Raw genomic sequence first — 27,568 nt, 5'->3', positions numbered from 1 at the left:
CACGACTGAGCGACTTTCACTTCACACTGTGTCCCCAGCACACACCGTGTTCAGGGCCAGAGCCGAGTTCTCAGCCCCGCTCCCTGCCCCCGATCATCGCTCCCATCGCTCTCCTCCTGGAACGGAGTGCCTGCTGCTGGGCTGTGCTCTGGTCTCACCTAGGGATGAGCGAGGACTTTCTGCACCTGCAGTGACTTCCTCTTCCTTCCTGGCCTTTGCCTCGGTCCAGAGTAGAGCCGATTTGCTCTTTCTTTGGGGAAGCCCCCACCCCGCCCCGCCCCTACCCCATCCCTATCCCTGCCTAGGCCTGCTCTGGAGACTTGGACGGGCAGCTGGCGTGACCACTGGCCAGTTAGGAGCTAAGGTTTGTCCTGAACTGTAAGGCCCATGTGGGCTGTTCAGTCATGAGAGGTTCCTGTTCCCAGGAAGCCACTGCAGAAATGGAAAGGTGGGCAGCAGGGAGGGCTGAAAAGATGGTGGACTTTGTATGTTGGGAAAGAAAAAATTGAGTAAGTTTTGGAATGCGTCTATGTTTGGAAATAAAATTTATGATTGTGTATTTCTGTCATTAGGGTGGAGTGTGAACCCTGAGACTTAGATACCAAATGTTGCCAGGCAGTGCCAGGCTTCTTACCTCAGGGCCTTTGCACAGACATTCTCCCTGCTTGGAGCACCTCCCTTTGTTCCCTCTCTCTATGGGGGATCCCTTATCATTGCTCATGTCTCGTTTTTGTTTGTCTATTTATTTATGCCCCTGACTGTCGTTCCTTTTCCAGAATGGAGTGCCTGTTGCTGGGCTGTGCTCCAGTCTCATCTAGGGATGAGCGAGAACTTTGTGCACTTGTGATGACTTCCTGCTTCCTTCCTGGCCTACTGGGCTGGCATTCGGGATCTTAGTTCCTTGACTAGGGATCAAACCCATGACTCCTGCAGTGGAGGTGAGGAGTCTTAACCACTGGACCGCCAGGAAAGTCCCATGTCTCAGTTTTAGACGTCATCTAATTAAAGGAAAGTCTCACAGTCATCTTTGAGCCCATGGGACAGGGCCCATAAACTCGGGGGCTTGACACCTAGTGCGGATCTGTGGACAGAGTGATCAAGGACCCCCGCCTCCCGGAGCTCTGTTCTCTGAAGAAAGCTTCAGTGTCCTCAGGACATGTCCACGTGTGGCTGCCCGCTTTGAGCCCTGGTTTTGGTGTTTGCCTTTCTTTTCTGAAATAGGTTTCCAATGTTGATGGAGCCTCAGACCTGGAGTATCCTCAGAGATGTGTGCAGAAATGTCCAGTACTGAATTAGCCCAGTTTATGTCTACTGCTGAGGCCTCTGGGCTGGGTGCCCTGTGACTCTCCTCTTGCCAGGGTTTAATGTTTTGTGAAGGGGATTGAGAAGTGGGTGTGTGCAAGTCAGGAGTCCTGCACGGTGTCACTCAGCTGGAGTCTTGTTTAGTTGCTAAGTTGTGTCTGACTTTTGCGATCCCATGGACTATAGCCCACCAGGGTCCTGTGTCCCTGGGATTTCCCGGCCAAGAGTACAGAAGTGTTGCCATTCCCTTCTCCAGAGGATCTTCCTGAGCCAGGGATCGAACCCGCATCTCCTGCTCAGCAGATCAAATTCTTCACCGCTGAGCCACCTGGGAAGCCCAGGGGATGTTAACCTAGGATGATGGGAAGCAGCTGGTTCTGATTCCTCTAACTCTCCCTGCTTATCCGTGCAGGCATATTTTATGATGTGACCCCCTGTAATTCAGAGTTGGTGGCGATTTTATCAGCTCACACAAATCTACAGTTGACCTTTGCATTATCTGAGAAGACTTGTGTTTGCTTAGCTGCGGAGGATAAACAGGATTCCAGGGGGTGGCTCAGGGCTCTGGGCTGTGGGTTTTGTGCAGCAGCCGTGGCTTCTAATGGTGAGTGGCTCTTATCTGTGCTTCCTGGAAGATCTGGCCACACCTGGTGGCGGTGGTGGGGGGTTTCTTTGGTTCCAAGCTGGCCATTCAGGGTTTTCCTGGGACTTGAAATGCTCACTCCCTTTGAATCACCACTTTCTAGTCAGGCTGTCCTAATGCTATCAGCTCAGGAGAATACTCCAGAATCCACTGAGGAGTCAGAGCAGATACTTGTTTTCCCCCGATAGTCAGTCTAGTCTTTCCTTCTTCAAATAGTTGATGCCCCTGAGGTGTGGCTCCTGACAAAAGGACATGGGCAAATGTTTTGTCCTCATAGAACTTATAGACATTCTTTCCCTGTATCAGGAGCTTGTGTGTTTTAAGATGCTAACCGCACATATTTAAATGGGAGGCACATCCTGCAAGTTCAGATGGGCTTTTCCTCCAAGAAGTTACCTGAATGTATTATTCTAGGCTCTCCTTGGCTCCCCTTGACCGGAGAATAGCTAGGTCACGCTCGCCTCCGCCTCAGTCCTCTGGCCGTCTTGCTGTCTGGGTCTGTGATTTTTGGACTTAGTCACTTGAAGAAAACAGAGTGTCTGCTCCTTTGTCTGTAAAGTGATGGTAAAGGATACATCTGTGGTCCCAGCGTCTGGTGTGCAGCTTCACGGAGCCGAGCCATCCAGCACCTTGTCAAGGTATGACTGAGAGTTTGGAGAAAGTGATGATTTGATTGTACCTTGGAGACCAGAGAAGAGTTGGAACAAAAATGTCCTTGTACAGCTGTTATTCCAGTGAAAATTTTCTAAGAATTGGTTACTGGAAGCACAAATCCACAAGGACAGGAAAGAGTGAAGGGAACGCTGATTTTAAGGAAGCTTTTAGCCAACCTGAGTTAAGTTTCCTAGGCTTTACGAAAAACACAATCCCCCTCCTTGGGGGCCCCCCTTGGGGGCTGGACCGTGCAGTCAGGCCCAGGCCACCTCGGCGAGGCGCAGGTGCCCTCCATAGCGCCACCCTTTCCGGTGAGTCAGCGAGTCTGTCCTGGAATGTCTCGCCCGGGGAGGGCCAGGGTCACGGGCTGGGGGGCCACTCTGGGCCGCCGCTTCTCAGGAAGCCCCATCCAGACATGGCTTCTTTCCTGCTCCCTATTTTCTTTTCAAAAATGTTTTTGACATAGGTGTGTCACCATGGAGTTCTTTTCATGAGGACGAAAACTGGTTCTGATCCAGAACCCACTGTGGCCTGATCCTTCGTCTTCATTATTTGGTGGGGCAGTTGCTGGGGCCTGACCAGGGCTGATGGGTGGGGTGAGGGGAGGAGGAACCACGGGGAGGAGCTGCGCTGATAGTGAGGGAAGAGGTAGGGGGGAGGTGTGATTTCACTGACCGGGCCACAGACAGGACCACGCCTCTCTGAAACGGCAGCATCTGTGCTCTGGGGGAGGGTTTGCCCCTGACCTGATGGCCAGAGCTGAGGCCACCACCAGCTTGGCCATCCATCCCGGCCCAGCCCACACAGGAGGGAGGAGCCTGGAACAGCTCTCCCAGCCTCTCTCTGGCCAGTTGGCCCTGATCCCTTCTCCCTCTTCTGAGTACAGGCTCTCCCCACTCCTCAAACCTGCCTTGTCCCCACTGCCTGGGTAGAAGTGTTCCTCCCAAGGGCCCAACAAATGTGTGAGCCCCCAGTGCCTGCCGTGCAGTTGGTGCTCGTAAGAGTCTAGATTTTAAAACAGTGGGCATGAAGGACTTGATGGGCTGTGAGGGATGCTCTTGTGGGAGTGCAGGGGCCATACCACCCTGTGTCGAGCTTGGCACGTTGTAGGTCTTCTGCCCTTTGGGTGAATGGAGCGGTGCCCAGAGAAGCAGGACTCTGGCGTGGGCAGCAGCCCCCAGAGGGAAGGAGCTGAGCTTGCTTTGCATAGGAGGGCTGTGGTCTGCTTCTGTGGCGCCTGCCTTTCTCCTCCTGTCCCTCCTGCTTTACCAGGAGACAGACAGCCTCCTGGCCTTACCCTTAAACTGCCCCTTGGTTGGTTTGGCCTCCGTGGGGACGGCTGACTTGCTTTGTTAATGTAAAACATGAAGGTGTCCTGTCTCTCCCTTACTGAAATCAAAATCAAACCCAAATTGAAGTAAATCAGGAGCTGCAATGAAGACAGCCCAAAGGTTCCCTTGACTGTGGGGCTGAGAGCCAGACATTCAGGGTCTTCTGGGTCTGACCTTGCCCACGTTTCAGATTTTGCCATCTTTATTGCAGACCTCATCCCAGTGTTTGGCATGCTCCACTTCACTATAGATTAATCATTACAATTTCCTGCTGAGATAGACAGTGGTCTTAAGGGGAAAACCCCAAAGGGCCAGGTCTGTGGGATTTTAGAGAGCGGCTGAGGGTGCAGAGGAGACCTGGGGAGGGAGGGGGTAGTGTGTTGCTGGCGAAAGCCCCTGAGGACTAGAAAACCCAGCACCTTGCACCTACTGCCTCACTCCTGTAGAGAGGGTATCATGTCTGTCAGTGGCTGACACTTTGAGGGTTTTTCTTTTCTCCAAATAAATAATTCTTTGTCTCTCTTCAGGGTGGCAGATCAGGGCTGGAGAGAGGCACCCGATCAAAGGCAGCCTCGCTGACTTTGAACAAGTGGGCTGAGGAGGGGTTCTGGACAGGCGTGGGGTGGGGGAAGGAGAGGGGACCGAGGAAAACCAGTGCGCTGCAGAGACAGGTGGGTGACACCTGAAGCCACCACCTCCTAAAACCGGGGATCCTGCGTTTCTTGCCTGGGAATGTGTGAGTGAAATATTAGGCTCGGTGGAGAGCTCCTTCCTCAGAGGAGAGAGCGGGCTCCCTTTTCCTGTCCCTTTGTCTCTGGTCCCCTTTGTCCCAGCCCTCCAGCTCTGCGGCCTCCCCTCCCCCCACGGTTCCTTCCTTTGTCCCCCGCCACTCACCAGCGAAACTCACCAGTGAAACTTAACTCGAGCCTTCAGCCGCCCAAGGCCCCTGTCTCCGCTGCTCCCCATGAAACAAAAGCAGCTGGTAGGTCCTGGCCTGGCTGTCAGCACGCTGACTCAGAGGAGCCAGACAGGGCCCCGGCCCCCAAAGGTGGTGGCTGGTTAGTTTTGAAGTTCGGTGCTCACTGTTGGTAGCCCTCTCAGAGGGAGCTATGTTAATTGAGGGGACCTGCTGCCCTAGTTATAGGGGTCTGGGGCTGCAACTGTAGCTGGGGGACTCTTTTCTCTGGTGAAGCCCCTCTTTCTCCTGCTGTAAGTGGTCCTGGGCCTTCTTACTGATGAGTTCTGTGTGCAGAACTTATCCCTAAAAATAAGGATGTGCCAAACTCTAAAAGAGCCAAACTCACACTTCTGGGTACCGAAACATCTTTTAAGATTGTCTTAATCATTTTTAAGCAAGCGTTAGCAGTCACCTGGGAGGTTAAGCAAAGATTAGGGGAGAAAAACTGAAAGTCAAAAAAATCTGTCTGTTAACTTAGTTTGTTAAGAATATGGGAAAGGATGGGCTTGATTCCGTGTTTTCATGATGAAAATGGGAACTCCGGTGCCTGAGTTCTAACCTGACGGCTTCCTGGGTGTGTGGCCCAGCGCGCTGGAGAGAGGGAGGGACCTGAGGCCCACAGAGAGGGTCACAGGCGCCTGTGTGCATCTGTGAGGCAGAGCAGAACTGTGGTCGCTTGGAGAGGCTTCATCATTGCTGGAGTGGGTTTCCCTACTTAAAATGTTTAAGTTCCTAATTACTTGCATTTAGAAGATATGTAAATTTTGAAATATTGTATTCAACTTGCACAAAAAAATACTTGTAGGTTTTCACATGCATTTTTGGCATCAGTGTTCAAATGCTGTCACCACAGCCACTTTTAATCTTCTGACCCACCTTTCTTGTATGTGTCACCCGTGTTCCATCTCAGTTGTTCGAGATACGGTTTTTCAAACTTACGTATGATTCTGTCTCTAAGAATGTTATCTGAAGCCACAGGGACCCATGATAACGTTAAGACAGTTGAATATGTAAGATTTGTCTCCTAAGTTTCTCTTGCTAGAAATGCTGCAGCAGATAGCAGACCCCGGTTCTGATGCTAGAGAGTGGGGAGGGCACCTTTCCTGAGTGTCCCTGCATGACCTTGATTTTTCTCTGAGCCTCAGAGTCCTCATCTGTCAAAATCAGAGGATAACAGTGCCTAAGGGTTGCTTCTCAGGGTTAAGTATGTGAGGAACGCAGGACCGTGCCCTGTATACAGCAAGCACTCAGCAAATGCAGCGTTGGAGGTTGGACTGGTTGGAGCACTCTGGCCATTCTGGTTTGTGGAGTGACTTTGAGGGCTTATCAGGTGACACCTGGGGGCAGCCTTTGTGGGGAAAGACAAGACCCTCGTACGCTTTGGGATTGGGGGATCTTTCCAGAGGAAAAGAAAAGGTTGCAGTTTTAGCTGTTGAGAACACAGTAATGCGGTGAGGTGAGGTCTGTGAAACCCTCCCTAGCCCCCCAGTAGTCGCTGTGGTCCATCCACTGGCATTCCCAGGCCAGAACGTTTTCAAAGTCCTTGGTTTAGGGCCCCTGTACCCAGGAGGTAAGAGTAACCAGTCTGTAGATAGGACTCAGAAAACATCGAGGTTTTATCTTTTAATGATGTTTATTTCAAAGCTGGCAAAAGCTTAACTGGAGATGTAGCAGGTGCTGCGTTCTGTGTGTGCCCACAGATGTCTGTCGTCATTGTTGTGGTCATTGTTGGCCATCTCAGAGCTGCGGGTGACAGATGACACTCACACCCCCTGCTTCTTGGTTGGGATGGAAGCTCCTGGGGTGGACAGTGGCCTCGGTGTGTGTGTGTCAAATGTGCCCAGGTTTACGGGACGGATTTGCATCACCGTTTGTCAATAAGTTCTGCTTTGAATATCCACCCCTGGTGTGCCCGTGGGGCAGGAGCTGGGATTCCCAATTTAGACGCTGACGATAATCTGAAACTGAAACCATCAGAAGAGTGTGTCTCCTGAGAAGGAGAGCAGGGGGATAACAGTTCGGCCGGAGGCTGTCACCTGGCTGCAGCTTTGCATGTGGATGGCAGGGCTCCAGGCTGGCCTCATGTGGAGGGCGCCACCTTGAAGCCGGTTTTCCTCTTCAGATGACTGTACTCCATTTGGGAGAAGTAGTAAAATGAAATGGAAATGGGCGATGTGTTCAGTTACTTTGTGAGGCTTTGAGTGGTGGATCCCCTCTTGGACCTGTGAACTCTGTCCCAGGGTTAGGTGTCCCTGGCCCCAGAGTGAGAAAGTCTGATGGAGAAAGAGGTTGGTGGGGGTAAAACCAGGTAAAATTAATTTCAAAAGACCAAAGGTCTTAACAGGAGGGGGTAGAGGGCAGGGGTCAGGGGCACGTTTCTTTTCTGAGTAGGTAAGGCCCCAGAGCTCCTCGCCGAATGCACGCGCACGTGTGCGTGTGTGCAAGTGTGTCAGTCACAGCAGAAACAAACCTAGAGAACCGCCCCCACCCCGTGTGTGTGTGTGTGTGTGTGTCACACAGTGGAGACAGACCTACCCTGTGTGTGTGTCTGTGTGTGTTTAGAGACCCAGAGGGAGGGGGCAGGGCCTGGGAGCGATGGACGGCTCAGGCTGGGGGAGGGGTCACTATTTGCATAACTGATTGTTGCTCTTGGGGATTGTGGTGGAGGATGGGAGGCTAGCACAAAGGCTCTTTCCTCCCCCTCTCCTTCCTGACCCTCCTCCTTTCTCCTTTCTCCCCCTTCCCTCCCCGTTCCCATGCCAGGGCCGTGAGTCTGGTCCGCACCACCTGTGCCCCCTCTAATGGCTCAGGAGTGGCCTTGCTCTTGGTGCCCTGTGGATGAGGTTTTTACCGCCTGGTCCCCAACTGCAGGCAGGGCCACCGCAGCCGTCTGTCAAGTCAAGATAAAGTCCAAAAGGAAGGGCTGTGCGTCTTTCTTTAAAAGCTGGTACTTTATAAAAAACGGTTTCTGCCTGAGGTCTCAAGTTCTTGCCTTCACCATCTTTTCCGTCTAGAGACTGGGGGTTTCTGGAGGGAGACCACGGCTGGTGTCCCCTCACATAAGGTGGTTTTCCGGGGCCTATTTCCTGTGACCCACAGCTTGACACTTGCTGGAAAGCAGAAGGGCCTGGTAGCTGGGCTGTCCCATAACAGCTTCAACCAAGCCTCTGGGAATCCCACAGAGAGAAGGTTGAGGCCTGTGTACTGGCATGGGCTTGAGACTCACTCTTGCAGACCCTAAACAGTAGTACCTGGTGGGTCCACCGTGTGTCTTTGCTAAACCAGTAAATGAATGAGTACATGTGCTGCGACCCCAAACCAAAGTAAATGCCACCTAGAGGTCTGCCATCCACTTCAGGGCGTTTCTGTCTAGCATGTCAGTGTGTTGAGTGCCCCCCAGGAGGCCTGTCTCCCTGCCTGAGCCTCAGTTTCCCCATCAGTAAAATGGTGGTAACAGTTCTTGGTCAGGCTGTCATGAGACTCAAGTGAAGTACCCCAGAGGGTCCTGCCTATCACTGGGGAACTTGGAGACAGAGCAGGCCTTGAACAAGTGGAGAACCATTTGTCAGAAGGCTCCTGGGCCATGTGAGATGACCTGAAGGGGCAGGCCTGGTCAGCATCATCTGCCCCCCTGTTTGTTTTGCCACAGAACAAGGTTATTGTGACATTAGACTCCTAGGTTGTGCTGAGGAGGTAGGGTACCAAATTGCTATGCGGTCCCTCCCCGCATACCCAAGGTTGATCTGTGTTTTAAGGTCAGGCTACAGTCCTTTCACAAAATGAAGACTGAAAACGTTTTAAAGCAAGTTCATGCCCTGGAGGCCAGTTATCTCCCTGGCACTCTGAATTGGGTTGGGCGGGGTCAGTATTTGAGCCATCAGCTGCAAATCCCTCTGGGTTCCTGAGGGGCTGAAGTTGTGTGCTTGCTATTCCTGGCAGGTCCCCTGATGGGAGTGTGGGGTTGTTCTGGTAGGCTAGAGGATGGAGGAGAGGGATGCGGAAGCTTGCTTCACTTGGTATAGCTTCACTGACTGCTTGGTTTCTCTGAGCCACAGATTCTTCCCCTGTGAAATGTGGGCATCCGTCACATGATGAGTTGAGGGTGCTTGATGACCAGGTCTTACTCCGGAAAATGTTAAGTATTGGGGATGGATAAGGGCTTCCCTAGTGGTTCAGCAGTAAAGAATCTGCCTGCAGTGTAGGAGGTGTGGATTCGATCCCTGGGTTGGGCAGATTCCCTGGAGAAGACAATGGCTACTCACTCCAGTATTCTTGCAGGGAGAATTCCATGGACAGAGGAGCCTGGTGGGCTATAATCCATGGGGTTGCAAAGAGTTGGATAGGACTTAGTGACTAAACAACAATAATCCCAGAAAGGCTTGGACAGTTCAAGAACTGGGGGGTGGGAGGGACCTGACCAGAGGTGCCTGGAAGAATTGATGACTCTGCCCTTTGTGGCTTGCCGAGGAGATTAATAACAAAGGTCTGTGGGATGAGACAGCTTTCCCAGGGTGTTTGCCCAGAGGGACCATCTTCTTGGAGCCCGTGGTTCCTGGTGAGTAGCCATAGGAGTGAGAGCTCAGGTGTGCCAGCCACCTGGCTACTCTGGCCTCGGACTCCAGACACCACTGGACGCCTGTTCCCCTGCCTCTTAGCTGCTTCCAGAAGGCTGCTCGGATGGCCTGGCACCCCCCAAAGGTGGGCTCACAGCCCCATGCCCGTTGGCCTTTTGAGCCCTTCAGGCAGCTTTCTTTGGAAACTTCCTGGGTGCTCTTAGGGGAGGCATCAGTAATAGCCTGTCTTTCCTGTCGAGGACGCTTACAGCTGGGCTTCCCTGGTGGTTCAGACAGTAGAGAATCTGCCTGCAAATCAGCAGACCTGAGTTTGATCCCTTAGTCAGGAAGATCCCCTGGAAAAGGGAATGGCTACCCACTCCAGTACTCTTGCCTGGAGAATTCCATGGACAGAGGAGTCTGGCGGGCTACAGTTCATGGGGTTGTAAGAGTTGGACGCAGCTGAGCAACTTTCACACACAGGCTTACAGTTTAGTAGAGATGACATCTCTAGTAGAGGTGAAAATAATTAGTGGTCACTCCAGCTCCAGTTGGAGAAGGAGATGGCAAACCACTCCAGTATTCCTGCCTGAAGAATCCCATGGACAGAGGAGCCGCTTTCCCTATCCCCAGCTCCAGCGGTCTTCCCTGGAATAGGCTCAGCCCGTGGTACTCAGCTTAGACACCTAGATGTGCAGCCTCTGGGTATAAGTAGGCTGGTGGAGGAGGGGTCTGCTGTTTTTTTTTTTTTTTTTTTGCTGCGCCAGGTCTTAGTTGTGGCATGTGGGATATAATTCTCTGACCAGAGATCAAACCCAGGTCTCCTGCGTTGGGAGCACAGGGACTTAGCCGCTGGACGACCAGGGAAGTCCCTCTTGTTTTTTCAAAAACACTTGCCGAAAACAAAAACCCCAAACACTTGCCGGCCCATCTAAACCATCCAGACCACCCCAGAGGCCTGATTGACTGGATTCCCTTAACCCCCCAGCTCTGTAACCAGAATCAGGGAGAGTAGCATCTGCTTTTTATAGAAGTGGAAACTGAGGCCCAGGCAGGGAAGAGGCTGCCTTGATTGATGGAAAGGGGCCCCAGAGGCTGTTGAGAATTTCCCTCCAGCCCTTAGCAGTGGGCTGGTAGGTCTCACCTTGCTCCCTAGGCCGTTGCCATTGGCAACCAACTTCCCCTATTGGTTCTGGGGGGCCCTTGAGGGGAAGAGGGAAGAAGGTGGAAGCCAGGCTGTCAGTCAGTCAGGTGTCATTTGAGTGTCAGTGGGTTAGTGCTGGTGACACTGGGAGGAGGGCCGGGGCACATCAGAGTCATCCAGTGCACAGGCCCAGATCTTGCTACGAATTGTTCCCAGTACTGGGGAAATTCTATGCAGGGATGCCTCGCTTTGTGCAAAAAGATGCCTTCCCACCCCTCCTCCCCCCACCTTATACACACAAAGGAAATTTGAAGAGAAGCAAAGACAAGAGTAGAGACTAACAAGGCTAGTAAGATCTGCTTGGTTCAGGTAGCCTTAGCTCCGGTCCCGGCCCAGCTGTTCTCTGGCTCTGTGGCCTTCTGTTAATTGCTTAGCCCTGCTGAACCTCAGTTTACTCATCCGTAAAACAGGGGTCAAGGCCCCGGTGTCTACTGGCAGTGCAGGGGAGCAGTGCTTAGCACCATGCCTGACACCCCTGAGCCCTCAGTAAGGGGTTGCTGTTGTAAGAATTGGAGCCCTGCGGTGGGTTGGTTACTGTTTATTGAGTATCATCTGGGTCCTGCCAGAGGCTTGGCACCCAGGGAAGGCAGAGCTGGGTGAGGATCAGATTGGTTGTCATCCAGAAGGGCGGACAGATCAATTGACGATCGAGTGGGCAGGTCACAGTCAGTGCTGGGAGGAGGACACAGACAGAGTCTGACATCCGGAAAGGGGTGTTGCCTGCTACATCAGGGGCTGGGAGGGCTTCCTGGAAAGGGGGTGTGGCAACGGAGCCTCAAAGAAGAAAAGAGAGAGAGAAAGTGGAGGGGAGGGAATCCCAGGCAGGTACAGAGTTTCATACTGGAAGATGTGGACAGTGGATGTTGATGACAGTTGACATTTTTTGGGGTCTTAGTCTGCGCTGGGCCCTAGAGTGCTTTAATTCCCATAACCAACCCTGGGAAGTGGGTATGATCCCGTTTTGTAGTTCCAAAACTGGGCCATAGAGAAGTTAGAAAACTTATCCAGGCTCACACAGTGTGGAAGACAATGTTCAGCCTCCGAGACCCAGACTTTGGAGGCCACACACACTGGTGGCCGCTTGAGTCGCTGCCTTGCCCGACGGGACCCAGGACTAGTTGTTGGCAGATAGATGCTTATTAACTAATGGGACAGCCCACAAGTTGGGCAGGTTGAGGAGTCCCCCTGCTCACCTCAGTTTCTTCATCTGTAAAATGAGAATAACCCATGTCCATGAAATAAGATGAGGTTCTTGGGCAGAGTGTGCGCTATGGGGTGCATTCAGAGGGTGTCTGCCCCAGTTCCTTGACCAGGCTGTGGTTGCTGGGTAGACGATATTCAGTCTTAAGGCAGTCCCCTCCGCAGCCCCTGCCAACTGTCCTTGTTTGAGAGTCTGTGGGACTTGGGCCGGATTAGATAGAATGTGGGCAGAGTGCCCAGTGCAGCACTGGGAGGCGCCTAGCTCCTGTACACGGTAGTCATTTTCATTATGCTGTCTTATCTCTCCATATTAGTAATTATTACTGACGGTCCTCTCATCAGTCCAGTGGGGGTGATTTTAGCCACACTTACAGAAAACGGCTTGGTGGGTGATAACGCCTCCAAAGTCACAGTGCTTGACAAGACACTGAGATTCTGAATTGGGTGTGTTGCACCCCTATCCCTGTGCTACATCATGGGAAGGCTCTGGCAAAACAGGCCTTCTTGGGACTTCCGGTCCAGTGGTTAAGACTCCATGCTTCCAGTGTACGGGGTGCAGGTTCGATCCCTGGTCGAGGACTAAGATTCCATATGCCCTGTGGTATGGCCAAAACCCCCCAAAACCCAACAAACCCAAGCTTTCTCAGAGACGTCCTTCTAACGCACACCCACTGTGTAAGGTGCAGCATGCTCGCGGCGTGTGGTGCGCACACACACTTTCTCTCACTTGGACACTTCAGCTTGTGATAGCGTCTCTGCTCCACCAGCAGGGCACGTACCCTGGGTGTGTGAGCATGCCCTAAACCCAGTCCAGACCCTGGGCTAGTCAGTCTTCCAAGAACACACAACTCCATCCCAGAGAGTGCAGTGTTACCCGCAGCTCGACCCAGTGCGGTCCTAACAACAACGCAGTGGGAGGAATGTCCATAGCTTTGGGGTCCCCTGCTGCCCTACCCCTGCTCCCTGGGGCACCCCTGCAGGGGTAGTCTTCTGGCAGACACATCACTGCTGTACTCCCTCTCAGCCCTGCTGGGAGGAGGTGGTTGGCTCCCTCGATTGGTAAACTGGGCCCTGTGGCCTTGAGTGTTTCGGTATCTGGGCCGTATGTGCCCATGGCCCTGTGCCAAGCACCACTGGGAAGAACCAGCGAGGACACAGGGATCCCAGCGTCCCCTGTGGCGTGAGAGCAGAGAACCAGGCCCTGAGCGCGTCCCCAGTTGAGATTGGAGGCTCGTCTCCCTGAGGGCTGCCCCCACTTGCAGCCACCACGCTAGTGCTAATTCTTTGTTGATTTAGAAGCCTCTTCAGGATCGTGTAGTGCCTTAGGGCCACTCTTGTGGAGAGGAACTGTAATCCCTTAAATATAATAATCCCCCTTGCTGGACATGTTAAAGAACAACTTCTGTATGTGAGCCCATTGGCACCCTCCAGCAGTCCTGCGGGGGCGAAGGCCCAGGCTTATCATCCTGGGTTGTTCATGAAAAGCAGGTAGGTGGCTTTTGTGACTTTCCAGAGTCACATGTCCAGTCCCCGATGAAGCTAAGAGTCAGAATCCAACCTGAAGGCTAGTCCTGGTGTCCGGGACAGACGGCAGATGCTTGGCATACATCTGGGTGCTCCCCACTCATGTCAGGCATTACAAGTAGATCACGGTAACTCTTTCCTCCTGACCCAGGTTCAGAATTTCTTTTCAGTGCAGCGTTTTAGTCACTGTCAGTCAAATGACGTTGGCATGTGAGATGAGTTCCTTGTTATTGGTGTCACACTTCAGACTGGAAGTCGGCCAGTGATGTTGTGTGAGTTTCCTGGCTCTTTGGATTTCCAGATAAGTGAAAGTTGGAGGCACAGCGTCACTGTATTCCAGTTGGAAGCCCCGTACCTGTCTGGTGGAGCCAAGAGCCAGCTTCCAGGAGGGCCCTGGCACATCTCATCGGGTGTGTGGTGTCTGCCTGAAGAAGAGCCGCTTGAATCAGAGTGCCTGCTGGCCAGCCAGAAGGGGATGGACGGCGGGGACCAGCCAGCTGCCGAAATGTGATCGAACCCACCTCGTTGGAAGAAGCGCGAGCAGCCTTCTCTTCCAGATGCTCTGAATTCCACTCCACATGTTGGTTTCTCTTTGGAGGTCCCCAGGATGACCTTTTACACCATACACGACCCTTCTAGGATGTGGGGATCCTGAGCGGTGGAGGGATGAGGAAGTTGGAGGGTGTGTGTGACTGGCATGGCATCGCAGGTATCATCCTTGGGAATCCTGTCTTAGTCAAAATGACATGGTCAGGTACTCAGACTGCTGAGCGAGTCTGAGTTCTAATCCCGTCCTGGGCATCTTCATGTACCAGGTTTGAGCTGAAGGTTGAGTTTGAAGTCCTCGTTCAAGGTGAGCCTTGGGTTCTGCAGCTGCCCTCATAGAGCTGGACCGTGAGCTCCGGTGACTGCGGCGCCTCTCCTCCTCAGCCCTTCTTCCACGCTGAGCCACAGAAACCCAGCGCCACGGTCACCTAACGAGTGGCTCTCTTGTTTTGATCGCATAACTCTTCAAACATCAGCCGATTTCTTGCTATCTGCCACCACGTGGATGTTCTTGACCTTGGTTTTCAAGATGCCTTTTCATCCGTCCACTTAGTTGCACAGTCCGTCTCATCTCCCCCGGCAGCATCACCCCTGCCCCCCCGCCTTCCTGCCCGCAGGCAGGCTCCCTGGTTCATCCCCAACCCTAAACCTGCAGAGCCTCTTTTTTCAGCAAGTTCAGCTCAAACCCTCGCCTTTTCCTGACTCTACTCGGCCCCTCCGTTTGAGAGGACTTTTTCCCACATGAAATACAGATTTAAAGAAAGTCAGCTGTAATGGTTAGAGGGACCTTACAGGACATAGACTTCAGTGGGTTTTTTTTAACTTACTTTTTTTTTTTTCCTTTTTAGCAGGAGATCCCTTTCTTTAAATGAAGTCTTAGGTGGAAGGCCAAATAGTGTAACAGAAAGACAGAGCCATCTACCAGTTTAAGGGGTGTGGGTGCCAAAGGTCACCTGCTAAGCTTCCCACCATTATGCCTCCTCCCGTGGCCCCCATGGTTTAGTCCAACTCCCAGATGGAGACATTGTGCCCAGAATAAGGAGATGACTTGGCTGAAGATTCTTCAGGAAGTGAGAGGCACAGGGGTCCCCAGGTCCCCCAACCACATCCTGGGTGCTGTCAAGCGATCAGGCTTCCCCAGCTCTTCAGTGAGATGTTTGAACATGTTTCAGTAAAGGATCTGCAGCCGGATCCTTGTGGGAAATGCAGGGTTCAGCAGTTTCTCTAGTGTAGGACTTCTCAAGAGTTTCCAGTACATTAAGATGCATTGCAGATCTTAGAAGTGGGATAGCATATATGAGGTGGATAAACAGTGTGAAATACAGCGTGTCTGACATTTATTTGACCACGGGACCTCATCCGGTTGAGGAATCCTAAAACTTTAATAAAAAGTACAGGCTAGGAGATGACTGGGTTGTCTTTTGGTCCCCAGTTATTTTGAGATACGGACAACTGTGGGTCCAGGTGGCACTCACCGTTCCCTGGACTGTATCTCCATCCTGTGGAGCTGTCCGTCTTTCTTCACTAAGCACCTGTTTTGTTGGGTAACGGGCTCCTGTAAGCCTCTGCCCTTCCGTGTCATTAGATAGTATCCATTTTTTTAGTGATCACAAAGTATTCTGCTTCTTGGATGTGGCATAATTTTATCAGTCCCTCGCTGTGGAACATTAAGATTCTTTCCAGTTTTCTCATACTGTAAACGAACTCTGATGAACATGTTGTTGTTATTGTTTAGTTGCTAAGTTGTGTCCGACTCTGTGACCCCATGGCTTGTAGCCTACCGGGCTCCTCTGCCCATGGGATCTCTCAGGCAAGAATACTGGAGTGGGTTGCCATTTCTTTCTCCAGAGGATCATCCCAACCCAGGGATTGAACCCATGTCTCTTGCATTGCAGGCAGATTCTTTACCACTGAGCCACCAGGCAAACTGTGATGAACATCTTCGTGGCAAAATGTTTGTGCACGTGTATGTGATGATATTCTTAGATGTGGAATGCTTGGGGCGTATGGTATACACAACACACTTTAAAAACAGAAGGCTGTCGGGACTGCCAGCACATTGCTTCACAAGCTGGGTGTTGCTTCCCAACTTTGTCCCTGGCAGAGCTACTCACGAGTGCCTTTGGAAGGGCCCTTGGGAAGTCAGAACTGGCCTCCTGTCTTTGACTGTACTGCCTGTCTGGCCCTGGAGAGCTCCTTGTTCTTTGCGCTCTCACCCTCTGTCTCCCCTGATGTTCGTCTCCAGGGGAGGGCTCTGTGGGGACCTCCCTCGTGTTAATTGATTTAGATTTAGATGCTTTTCCTTGCCTAAGAGCTCGGTAGTTGGAGACCCATTTATCTGGATGCTTTTTACATCCCTGAAACCGTGTGTGAGAGGCACAGATTGGACGACAGAGACGATGGGGCATCGGGGACCTCGCCCGCAAGGTTTCTGTCGCCACTTTCATTGCCTGGCTCTTGCCTGACTCCTCAGTGACGACTGGTGTTCTCAGAAGGGGAGTCTCGGGGGTGGGGCTTTGTAGGCAGAAGTGGTTGGTAGCATTCTTTTCTTTTTTCCTCTTTCTTTTGCCCAAGTAGATCATTTTGGAGGCGTGCCTCATGGATGTAGATTAGGGATAGATTGGGATTAAGGCTTCACAGTCAGGGGGAGGCAGCTGTACTCCTGTGTGCCCAGCGCCTGATCAGGAGGACTTCAAGCGAAGCCTCGTGGGAATCTCGGGGTGGATTGAACCAGGCTCCCTTTGCCACAAGGGATCAAGGCTCCGAGAGGTTTAGAAACCTGAATGAGGTTTCTCCGCTGTAAGGCGTGCGTGCGCTGAGTCACTTCAGTGGTGTTTGACTCTTTGCAACCCCATGGACTGTAGCCCGCCAGGCTCCTCTGCCCATGGGGATTCTCCAGGCAAGAATACTGGAGTGGGCTGCCATGCCCTCCTCCAGGAGATCTTCCTGACCCAGGGATTGAACCCAAGTCTCTTGCGTCTCCTGCATTGACAGGCGGGTTCTTTACCACTAGTGCCACCTGGGAAGCCCTCACTGTAAGCAGAGCCCTGGTATGGGGACAGCAAGCCAAGTTTGTCGGGTTCTTTTTTTTTTTTTTTTTGGAATGAGGGGCACGCTGTGTGGCTTACGGGATCCTAGCTCCCTAATTCCCTGACCAGGGGTTGAACCTGGGCCCTCAGCACTGAAAGTTCAGAGTCCTCAACACTAGGAAATTCCCCAAAGCTGGTTCTTACCTGCTTTCTGTCTGGGAAAACTGAACAGCTCTCAAGTTTTCTTAGAATTAAATGTGAGTGGTTTCAAGGTCTTTTGTGGGAGGTGAGTTTAACATGACTCTTGTTATTTTTAATTACATAAATAATATCCAAGTACTTCTTGTGTTAATTATTGCTGAATTATAGAGGTCTCTGGAATAAGAAGTAAGGAGAACCCCCTACTCTCTTGCCCCTTGCTGTCCTCTTCCTTCTGGTAATCAGGTTTAAACAGTTGGAGGGCGTCCTTCTAGACCTTTTCCTATGCATTTGCATGCATTAATATCTGTCTTGATGGAGCCCTAAAAACCATTCAGTTCTGACTGGAGGCCCCATTATTTACCTGCTTGATTTCTTTAATTTCAGCAAACCTGAATTGAATAGCAGCCTACTAACTAACTGTAACTTGGGTTAACTCACCCATCCTGGGAGATGAAGCGTGAGTTTCATCTGTGTACTTAAGGATAACAGTCCAGAGTATCGCAGCGTTATTGGCAGGATTATAAGAAAACCATGTAGCAGTCCAGTGTAAGGTATGAATGAGAAGGTTCCAGAAGGTTACCTGAGTTTGTGCTCCGTGTTGCAGAATATGAGAATGGATATAGTTAGTACTCTAACTCAGAGTTGTGTGGACAACAACTATATAAGTAGCCATGAATACGAAATTAGCTGTAAATGAGCTATACATGCCATCACAGAGATGTTAGCGACAGTTGGAGCTCCAGGCTCCAGGAAAGAGCAGTTAGCCCACAGAGGGAATTAGAGAAGGCTTTTTTGGAGGAAGTACCCTCCAAGAAGCAGGGTGGGGGCATTAGCAATGTAATTTAACTCTCGCTTTGTTCCACGCCGTGTTCTAAGTGCTCTACGTAAACTAACTCACTTAAACCTATACCATTACTATGAGGTCAGAGTTAGAATTAATTTTCTAGATGAGAAAACTGAGGCAGAGAGAGGTTAAGTAACCTGCCCAAGGTTACACAACAGTATATGTCTGAGCCAGGAGTTGAGCACTGGCGTTCCATGCTCCTAGACCCCGGCCGAGCAGTGTGGAAACAGTGGGAGCATGGCTGGGGTGGGAGACAGCTGTTGGCAGATCTGGGAAACAGCAGGGTGTGCAGGCGAATGGGGGGTGGGGGTTCATGATGTGGTTGGGTGGGGTGATCGCGAGCAGATCAGGGAGCCTAATACCAGAGTCCCTAACACCTGTGATTAACCACTGGGCCTCATCCCACCCTAGCTCTGTCACTTGTGTGGAGGGCGCCTGGCCTCCCCGGCATCCTCCATGAGAGTGGCCGCTCCCGATGCCTGGCTTCCTCCCCCAGGCCACTTGGGGGGCTCATAGGCGAGCTTTGGGCTGTGCAGTTCCTTAGCGGTTGTTTCCACTCCAAGTTCTCAGATAGAATAGTTATGATCGGCATTTTGGTTATTGCTTTTTTGAAAGTAATTTAAGAAAATCTTAACTCCAGACCTCACTCCAGACTCCACTCACCATTGCGTGTGTGCACGCGTGCACACACACACGTACGCCTGCATTCACTTAGGGCAGCAGGTCACTGATGCGACAGAGCGTGTCCTCACCTCTGTACCTAGGCTGCCAGGTGCCTCTCGGCACGTGTGTGCGATGCCCTTTGATTGCTTCACTGTGCGGCACAACGGGGCCTCTGTTGACATGCCAGCTAATTAATTTTAACTCTGCGATGTTGCTCCATCTAGTTGTGCTGCCCAGGTTGTCCAGTGTTTTCTGGGTGCGGATTCGAGGAAAGGTCTGGAAACGGATGGAGGATGTGGCTTCTGACCCTCCCTCTGGGCCCCTCCTCCCTCCTGCCCCTTCTGTGAGCTGTGAGGGGACCCAGGTGGACCCTTTTCCTCTTTGCCTGATTTTCCATAGCTGTTTAGGGGGGAAATGCTGGGCTCTCCTTTTGGGAGAGGTCTTAATTACTAGGGTGTTAAAATTGAGCACAGATCTCACTAACATGGTCTCCTCAAGGGCTGAGTTGTGTGAGAACCAGAAAAAACTGAAATTGTAGACAACTGATTAAAAAAAACAAAGCTGTTGGGGTTTGGCACTGCCGAGTTCACTCTGCAGAGAGGAGGAGTGCCTGGGCAGGGTTTGTAATTAGCACGTGTGCTGTGGGTGTGTAGAAGGGGTATTTCTAAAAGTCTTAAAATAGTCTGTCCTTTTGGATATTAATTTGCTTAGTGCATCCCATGTTGTCCTCTGCCCCTCCCCATTTTTCACATTTCTGATGTTAAGCTTGGCTCAGGCATTAATGTTTGTTTGTAAGATTTGATTTTCTATTTATATTTTCCCCTGCTGCTGGTGTTCCGTTGTGAGAAGCCTCATCCCTTACTTTGTGTTCGGTGGAGTCTGGTTGAAGGACGGGGGGACCTCAGTCTTTCCAGCAGTTGGACCATGGCAAGTACTTCCTCCTCTCCAGGCCTCAGTTTCCCCATCTATAAAGTGGGGATGCTGGGTTAGCTGTCTTCATGCTCGGAAACCTATTATCACATCCTTTATCATGGAGTGCATTTGACTCTGGAGCAGGGTTCAGCAAACTGTTTCTGTAAACGGCCAGATAGTAGATACTGTAGGCATTGTAGGTTGTATGGTCTCTGGCACCACTCCTCAGCTCAGCATTATAGCACAAAAGTGGGCACAGTCACTGCAGAAGTGAATGGGTTGTGGCTGTGTCCCAATAAAACTTTATTTACAGATATAGATGGTGGGCCAGGTTTGGCTCATGGATCTTAACTTGCCTTCCACAGCTCTAACACATTCTCTTCTCACACACCAGGCTAGTCTGAAGGAAAGAAGTATTTGAATTAAGGACCAACTGCCGAGCCTTCCTGAGGGCTTACCTTGCCAGGACCCTGGTCCGTCCCCTGTGTTTCCACCTCTGGTAGCTGGGGAGATTGCCCATCCAGACACCTATAAAGACAGGTGTGCCTGCCTCTGTGCAAATCACCATTTCCTGAAGAACTGTAAGATTTGGTAAATTCTGGGTTAAGTCTGATTAAGGAAACTCTACCACAAAATAATCTGCCTTTCCCTGTGATATACCTTTCCAGTGGGAGAAAAAAAATCAAACTTGGCTTTTTGCTCTTGTCAGTGTAGTGGTTTTATTGACATTTTAAAAAGTTCTTGATGTGTATAACGGACTTTTGGACTCAGAGGGAGAGGGAGAGGGTGGGATGATTTGGGAGAATGACATTCTAACATGTATACTATCATGTGAATTGAATCGCCAGTCTATGTCTGACGCAGGATGCAGCATGCTTGGGGCTGGTGCATGGGGATGACCCAGAAAGATGTTATGGGAGGGAGGTGGGAGGGGGTTCATGTTTGGGAATGCATGTAAGAATTAAAGATTTTAAAATTTAAAAAATAAAAAACTAAAATTTAAAAAAAAAATAAAATAAAATAAAAAAAAATAAATAAATAAAGTATAATTGATTAAAAAAAAAAAAAGTTCTTGGCATACAAGGTAGTTTCCTGCACAGTTGCAATGTGCTTCTCTCACCCCCTGACACAAAACTTGGTTTTTTAAGAGGCTGTTTCTTGAAGAGCCAGAGAAGACTGGCTTGTGGGGTAAAGTTGTCTGAATAAGGGTTATCCCTCTTCTTTGTAACTGTCCAACGTAATATCACATGGTGGATTTGGTAGCAGAACTTCCTCTCATTTTCTTGAGTTGTGCTAAATACTTTTCTTCCAGGTGAAGACTCATTATTTACATTATTGCTGAAGGCTGTATGTGTCCTTCTTTATGCTGGGGAGAAGGAACACTTATCCCCATTTCCCAGATTGGTAAAACAAGGCAGCAGACAGTTCAGAGGTTTGCAGGTCGGGATTGAAAATCTCATTGTGATAAGTCAGGTGTCTTTATCATTTACCCTGTGAAAACAGAATTGTGACTCAGCAAACAGTATCTGGGCATTCAAGGGTGCTATGCTGTTGGGGGCTTCTTAAGGCCTGGTGCCTCCCTTCCAAGGAATGCCCTCCAGAGAGTGGGTGATCCTGAAGGTGGAGGCTGGGAGGATTATGCCACGTTCCTCTTTCCAACCCATGTAAATAAGCAGTCTAAGTAGAACAATAGTATGCTCTGCAAACCCACTTTGAGATAATTCCCTCTGTCCCACCAACCCCATCCAATAAGATTAAGACCCCTGGGAAGTGCACTGCTCTTGTAAATGCAGCCTTTGCTGTTATCTAGGGGAGAGAATGAAGGAAAAAAATTCACCACTAAAAGCAGAACTAACCCTGGGGGCAGCCTAGCTTGTGGCTGAGATGCTCTGACAAATGTTTGGACAGCTTAAGAAGATAAACTAGAACTTAAATAAATAAAACCAACTACCTGGTCTATGAAAAATTAGATTTGAGGCCCTGTTGTTTCCTGAAGCTTTCAAGGCTAGGAGCTTATAGGGTAGGAAGCATACCATTCCTGATGGAATAACTTCTTCCCCAGGTGTCGGGAACCCTTTGCCTGTGCAGGGGCCACCTGGAGGAGCAGGGGTGGGGTGGAGCATCCACTTGTTGGGTCCTCACTCACCAGTGGACTGCCACTGTGGTCTGGAGAGGGGGTCGTGGGTCTGAGCTCAGATGCCCATCTACCACTCATTAGCTAAGTCACTCTTCCCACAGAGCAACCCCTGGTGACCTGCACTGTTTGCCAGATTGTTTTGGGGATGTGAGGACTGTTGATGTAGTTGAGTCTGCACTCCTTGGGCTCTTTTAATTGAGCACCTGCTTGGTGCTGGGATTGTTCAGTCAGTACAGGGCTGGCAGCAAACCCTCAGTGTGCTCCAGGGACTTCCTGGTGCAGAGTGAGGAAATGAGTGACGAGTGACAGCGGGAGGTTTTTTCCTCGCTAGGATGTTTTTGTGGCTGTGTGTATTTGTGGTTTCCTCTGCTTGTCCTTACCATGGAGGTGAAGACCTGGATGTGGACGATTAAATAAGATGCCCACCTATGAATGAAAAGATGCGAAATTCTAAAGTTTGCTTTAAGCCACCCAAGAAACCTGTGTCAGGCCTTGAACCCCTTGCTTTCATGAACTCTTGCAGGTGTTCCCCCATCTCCCTAAGTCTCTATCCAGGAGAACTTCTGGTTGCACCCTCTTTGAGTGTGAAAGGGAGGACTGAACCCACGGGGTGGGGGAAGATGGTAACACCTCCCACTCAGGGAGAGTTAAAAAAGAGGCCTTTCACCTTTTAACGATAACACACATTGCCCGGCAGCATCACTGCGGCGTGGGGGCCCTGAATGTATCCGGTGTGTCCAGAAGGGCCACTTATCTTGATTTTGGCTGTCACTTCTGTTGCTCGTAGATGCTATGTTGATATATACCACTGATTAGGGCCTGGCTTGTGTCTCTGGCTGCTGGGCCGTGAGGAGGAGGGTGGGGCGGCCCCTGCTCTGTGAGAATAGGTTCCCTATCTCCTCTCTGAGGCCCTGCTGGGACTAGCTATCCCAGAGGCTCTTCCTAAATGCCGCGCCTCCGGGGAGGGCCCAGCTCTACCAGTGGCAGCCACCAGTCTCTGCTTATGCCTTGCCGGCCACCAGTGTGGGTTGACTTGCAGCTTCAGAAGGTCTCTTGTCTTCTTTTTAGGGGTGTTCAGTTTTCCAGATATTTCTTCTTCTCTGCTTTAAACTTCTTTCCAGTCTTCTGAGAAGGGAGCAGAAAGCTTGAGATGAACTGTTACATAAAGTCAAGTCTTCGTTGTTACAGGTCAAGTTACAGATCACCAGTCTTTCAGTAATGTTTTGTGGACTGGTCCTAATCATCCTTTGACCCCAATTGGCTTCTCCAGTTGAGGGTAGAAGTAATTGTAAGGTTTAGAGCTGGACGTGCGTGACATGGGTGCCTCTTTTCAGGAGAGTTTGTAGAGCCGGGCTCTCTGCTAACCTTAAACCTTGTAAAGTGCTTTTATGTACATTATCATCTTGTAATCCAGGCTGAGCCTCTGTAGAGATAGGTAGTTGTGGCTCTTGTTTCGCAGAGGTGGAAGTTGAGGCTCAGGAAAGTTTATTGGCATCCCTAAGATCCTGCATCCCAGACTGAGCTGGGACTTGAAATGTCTGTGCTGAAAAGCCTGTGCCTTTTCTGTGGCACCACACTGCCTCCTAGCTTCTTCCCTTGTGGAAACACCCGGGGGGACCCAGGCAGGCTTTCTCTGATCCAAGCCATCCCTAGGCCAGCTCACCCAGATCACAGGCTTCCAAGCACATTAGACCTGGCTGGGGACCCCCGAACCCCTCCAGTGCTGTCATTTTTATGGTTGAGAAGAGATGGGCTGGAGAGAAAGTGAGTTGCCAGGATCATACAGTGGATGTTGATTCTTTTAGAGACTTGTTGACCATACTGAGCACCAGTGTTGTGCCACGTCGCTGAGGATAAGACAGTGAACAAAAGGCAAAATTTCCTACCCTTGTGGAGCTCAAGACTGAGGGTCACACACTCCCGCAACTTTTCTCCCTAAGTTTCTAAAGGATAAACCCTTTATCCCACCATGGGCTCGGGGAAGGCAAAGTGATTTTAATGTAATATTTTGAGCTGAATGCAAGGAGATGGGTGAATCAGCTGGAGAGAAGAAGTTATGTAATTGATTTCTCAAGAAGAGGCACTGGGATTGCTTCTTCAAGTACAGGGCACAGGTTGTGTGCTGGGCCCTGTTCTAGTTCCTGAGAATTCAGCGAGTGAACAAAACTCTGAAGGAATTGGCATTTATGATGACATACTTTATTCTGTCGGAAACCTGGTAGTGGCTGGACGTCCCCCGTTTTGCCTGCATGGTGATTACTGATTTGTGATCTGAACATTTCCCCAGGGTGGGTGGTGAGTGCCCTGCTGTGGTCTGCCGCCCCGTGTCAGCAGGCTGGGCTGGGGGTGGCTGGGACGAGAGGACTAGAGGGCAGCTCGTCCTTCTAAGATGAATGCTGACCCGCGACGTTTCTTACGCAGGGTCCACTCCCAAACTTGTTTTCTGATCTGATTCTCTGCTCCACAGAAATGCCGTAAACATTGGAGTTTTTACATAATAGAGCTTTTCTTACTTATCCAGCATGTCCGTCACCACCTGCAGCTTTTGCCACAAAAACACGGTGACCTCTGCAGCCAGGAAGGAGGGTGGGTGGAGTTTGACCAAGGATATCGGGAAACCTTCTGTTTATAAAAAGCCCTCCTGCAGGTTGGTGAGAGGCAGGCAGAACATTCCATATCCCCTTAGGAGTTCTGTACCTTTTTTTTTTTTTTTTTAAAGGAAAAGCTGTTTTAAAATATGAAGGACTTGAATGATCTCCTTTGTGTTTTTCTCCCATCAGCATTTTATCAGTTGATAACCTCTAAAGTCCCTTTTTCATTTTATCACTTGATAACCTCGAGTTCCTTTGGCTCATTTCCTCTACAGTCTTTGCTTCACCTCCAGTGACAGGGAGCTTATTACCTGACAGGACGGCACATTTCAGTTTTAGACTGAATGGTTAGAATGGTTAGAAGTCTGTGTTCTTGGTATTATTGCCATCAGATGGAAAGACTTCCCCTTCCTTGTGACAGCTTTTGGGGGGGGCGTTAATTATAGCAGCTCATTCATGCTCTCTGTTCTTCTCATGAAACTCCTCCGCCTCCACCAGTGGGTTTCCATTTAAAATAGCTCCTGTTCTGTTTTGGAAGGCATCTCGCTGGCTTCTGCTTTGCCAGTGTTCTTCTGAAAGTGTAGCTTCCAAAACTGACCTCCAGCCCCCACGCTTTGGCTCGGCACCCTCCAAGTGTCTGGAGTTGGCAGGAGGGAGGCACGTGGAGGGGCCGAAGACGCTCTTGAGTCGGGAACTGGCTGTGATCCGCTTTACTCTGTGGTAGGTATTAAGTACGTTCCAAGGCCTGTTTCCTGCTCCCAAATGCCAACATCCCTGCCTCTTATGTGAGGTTTAGTTTAATCCCCAACCTTACCTAAATGTTACTTCTATTATTATTCCAAGCCGTGGGTAGAATTTCCCCATGTCGTTGAGCGCGTGGGTGGGGACACAGCAACGGGATGCCGGCTCTGCCTGGAGCCCTGCTCCTGCACCCTTTGTTCCCAGAGTTCTGTCCAGCTTGGATGGTATTGCTCATCTTAGGATGTCTTTGGAGATCAGACTGGACAAGCTCCTCAGGCTTGTCTCCTGCCCTGGAGTGAGGCCGCAGCAGGACTCCCTGAAAATGAGGGGCTTTTGTTTAGCAGCTGTGGAACTGCTTAGGAAGCTTCTGGTTGGTTCGCTGCAGTCTTGGGGTTTACACCGAAGCACTAAAGCTGCCCTTGCTTTTCCCTCCACCGCTGCTGGGTGTGCTGCCCCTAAGGGGACACACCTGATGAAAATCCGAGAGTTCAGTGTACCCGTTACATACTGAGTGCACGGCCGGCATGGAGAGCTGTCAGCACGGCTGTGAGCCGCTGCATACAAGGGCCGGCTGGTGTGTGAGTCTTCATTTTCATTTTCGAATGCACCGTGCCCGCACTTAGTAAGTGCTCAATAAGGATTTGTTGAATGAACCAAAGGATTTGGATAAACAAGACCAAACAATGGATAAGCTTGGTGGCACCCTGCCCATCTGGTGGGTTAAATGGAAAAACCGGATTCCTTTTTATCTTGCAAATGTTCTTAGAGCTCCTGGCTCTTCCTGAATGCTATAGAGGGTTATAAAGGTGCTGTCACAGTCTTGCCCTCGAACAGGTTAGGAAAGGAGACCCTAAGATAAGAACGCTTGTGTGCATGGATGGTATAGGAGGTCTGCTGTGAGCGCTGGCTGCCCACCTGCCTTGGCTCTGGGGGGTCCTCCTTTGCGGGGTCTCTCCTGTCACTTCTATCAGTGGTGCTCAGGTGCTTGTTAAGTGTGCAGCCTGATGTTTTGCTCCAGTTGAAGCCACGCCCTCTTTCACCCCAGGGGCCAGGCCTGCCCTCACCCTCACCCCATGGCCTTGCCTCAGCGCCTCTTTAACCCGGCTGACCCCTCGGCACTCAGAGGGGCTGGGTGACCGGTGAACATGCTGATAAAAGTCATCACCCCTCTGCAGGCGCCGGGCCGTTTGTGGTATGTCTCATTAATTACTTGGCAAAGAGAACATTAGGACTTTGAATTCTCGGGACTGGCCTTCCTCCCAGGTGTCCCCCAACGCGGGTGACAGGTGGAGGTGGCCAGGCTGGCCGGCAGTGGAGGGCTGAGGTGGTCAGGGGGGTGGGGGGTGGGCAGTGGTGTGCAGGGTTGAATTTTCTCCTTTTTCTCTGCTAATAGTGTCAGCACTCTCCCCCTCTCCCCCACCCCCAGCCTTACAGCAGCACCGCCCATCCACATTATACATCCTGCCCTGCGTCCCCAGCCCCACTCTCTGAAACTGTCTGAAACCGGAGCCTTCTGTTGAGCGGGGCTGCGGCCTGTGTGCAGTCCTGCAGCCTCATTTATCAAGGGCCTGCTGGGGGTGGGGGTGTGCTGGGCACCCTGGTGAGACGCTGGCAGGCTGCCCCCTTGCCACCATGGCCAGGGCTTTCCTTACAGTCCCTGTTCCCGTGAACCTTCCCCCTTTCCTCCTCTCCTGCCCTCTTTTGACTTCTCTTTCCTCTAAGTGGGCTCAGTCCCCTCTCCTCTCCTCTCCTCTCCTCTCTTCTCCTCTCCTCCCTCCCTTCCTTCCCAGGGGTCTTTTCTTGGTCCTCCGCTAGCAGCGCAGACCTCCCGCTGGTCTGTCTCTAGGCCGGTCAGTCAGGAGAGTATCTGTTCCCACAGGGAGGCCCATTCACTACCCCCGCCAACACTCTTGTCCATCACGAAGATGAGATGTGAGGTGGGAGGCTTCACCCCTGTTTTTCCACCTCTGGGTAGGGTTATTAAGTCTCCGTGTCAAATCCGAGAGGCCAAGGAAAGTCGTTTTAAAGATTTATTCTTGAAAGACCTCAAGAACTCTGAGCACAAAGAGAGCTGAGTGGTTGGGGTGGGAGGAGGAAGATTTCGTGTGAGAAATGGAGAGGGGGCACGGGACAGTTCAGGGATGGGGTCCTCCGGGATGTACCAACCAGGGCTTTCAGATGTGGGTCGGCGGATCAGAGTGGGAGAAGCCGGCTTCCCAGAGCCCTGGTGTTTGGCCTGGTATCCCTGCCCATCAGAGCCAGCTCCGCGTCCCAGAGCTGTGTGTGGGATTGGGGGGCTGGGGGTTGGGGCTTGTTTGGCAGCAGGCGCCTATCAGACAACTGGAAAGTGCCAGCGCTTGCCCGGCCATCTGTCCCTGTCCGCCTGGCTCCCGGCCGCCTTCTGCCTACCCCAGAAGGCCTGCAGCGTCTGCAGTGAGGCCGCGGAGCCTGGCCAGGAGGGGCAGGCGGAGGGCTGTCTTGCCTTTGTTTATTCCCATCTCATATTCGGCTCTTGCGCTTCGGACGAGTTGCCAG

General features: G+C 51.2%; 1 protein-coding gene across 6 annotated transcripts in view; it reads left to right on the top strand.

Annotated features, from left to right (window-relative positions):
* Positions 1-27,568, top strand: part of SSBP3 (single stranded DNA binding protein 3) — a 165,889-nt gene that overhangs the window by 20,338 nt on the left and 117,983 nt on the right. For 2 of the 6 annotated variants that reach the window (XM_042248414.2, XM_042248411.2), the window contains exon 1: positions 27,446-27,568. The exons of 3 other annotated variants lie outside the window; for them this stretch is intronic. Coding sequence is in view for 1 of the 3 variants with exons in the window: in XM_060400174.1 (XP_060256157.1) it covers positions 27,175-27,568 (394 nt within the window). In the remaining 2 variants the exon portion in view is untranslated. Of the gene's footprint in view, positions 1-1,863 lie in introns of those variants that run through there. One more of the 6 variants, XM_060400174.1, reaches the window with a different exon arrangement.

Source organism: Ovis aries, chromosome 1, assembly GCF_016772045.2.
Source record: "Ovis aries strain OAR_USU_Benz2616 breed Rambouillet chromosome 1, ARS-UI_Ramb_v3.0, whole genome shotgun sequence".
Classification (NCBI taxonomy): domain Eukaryota; kingdom Metazoa; phylum Chordata; class Mammalia; order Artiodactyla; family Bovidae; genus Ovis; species Ovis aries.
The sequence above is the reverse complement of the archived record's forward strand: the minus strand, read 5'-3'. Positions and strand labels throughout refer to the sequence as shown.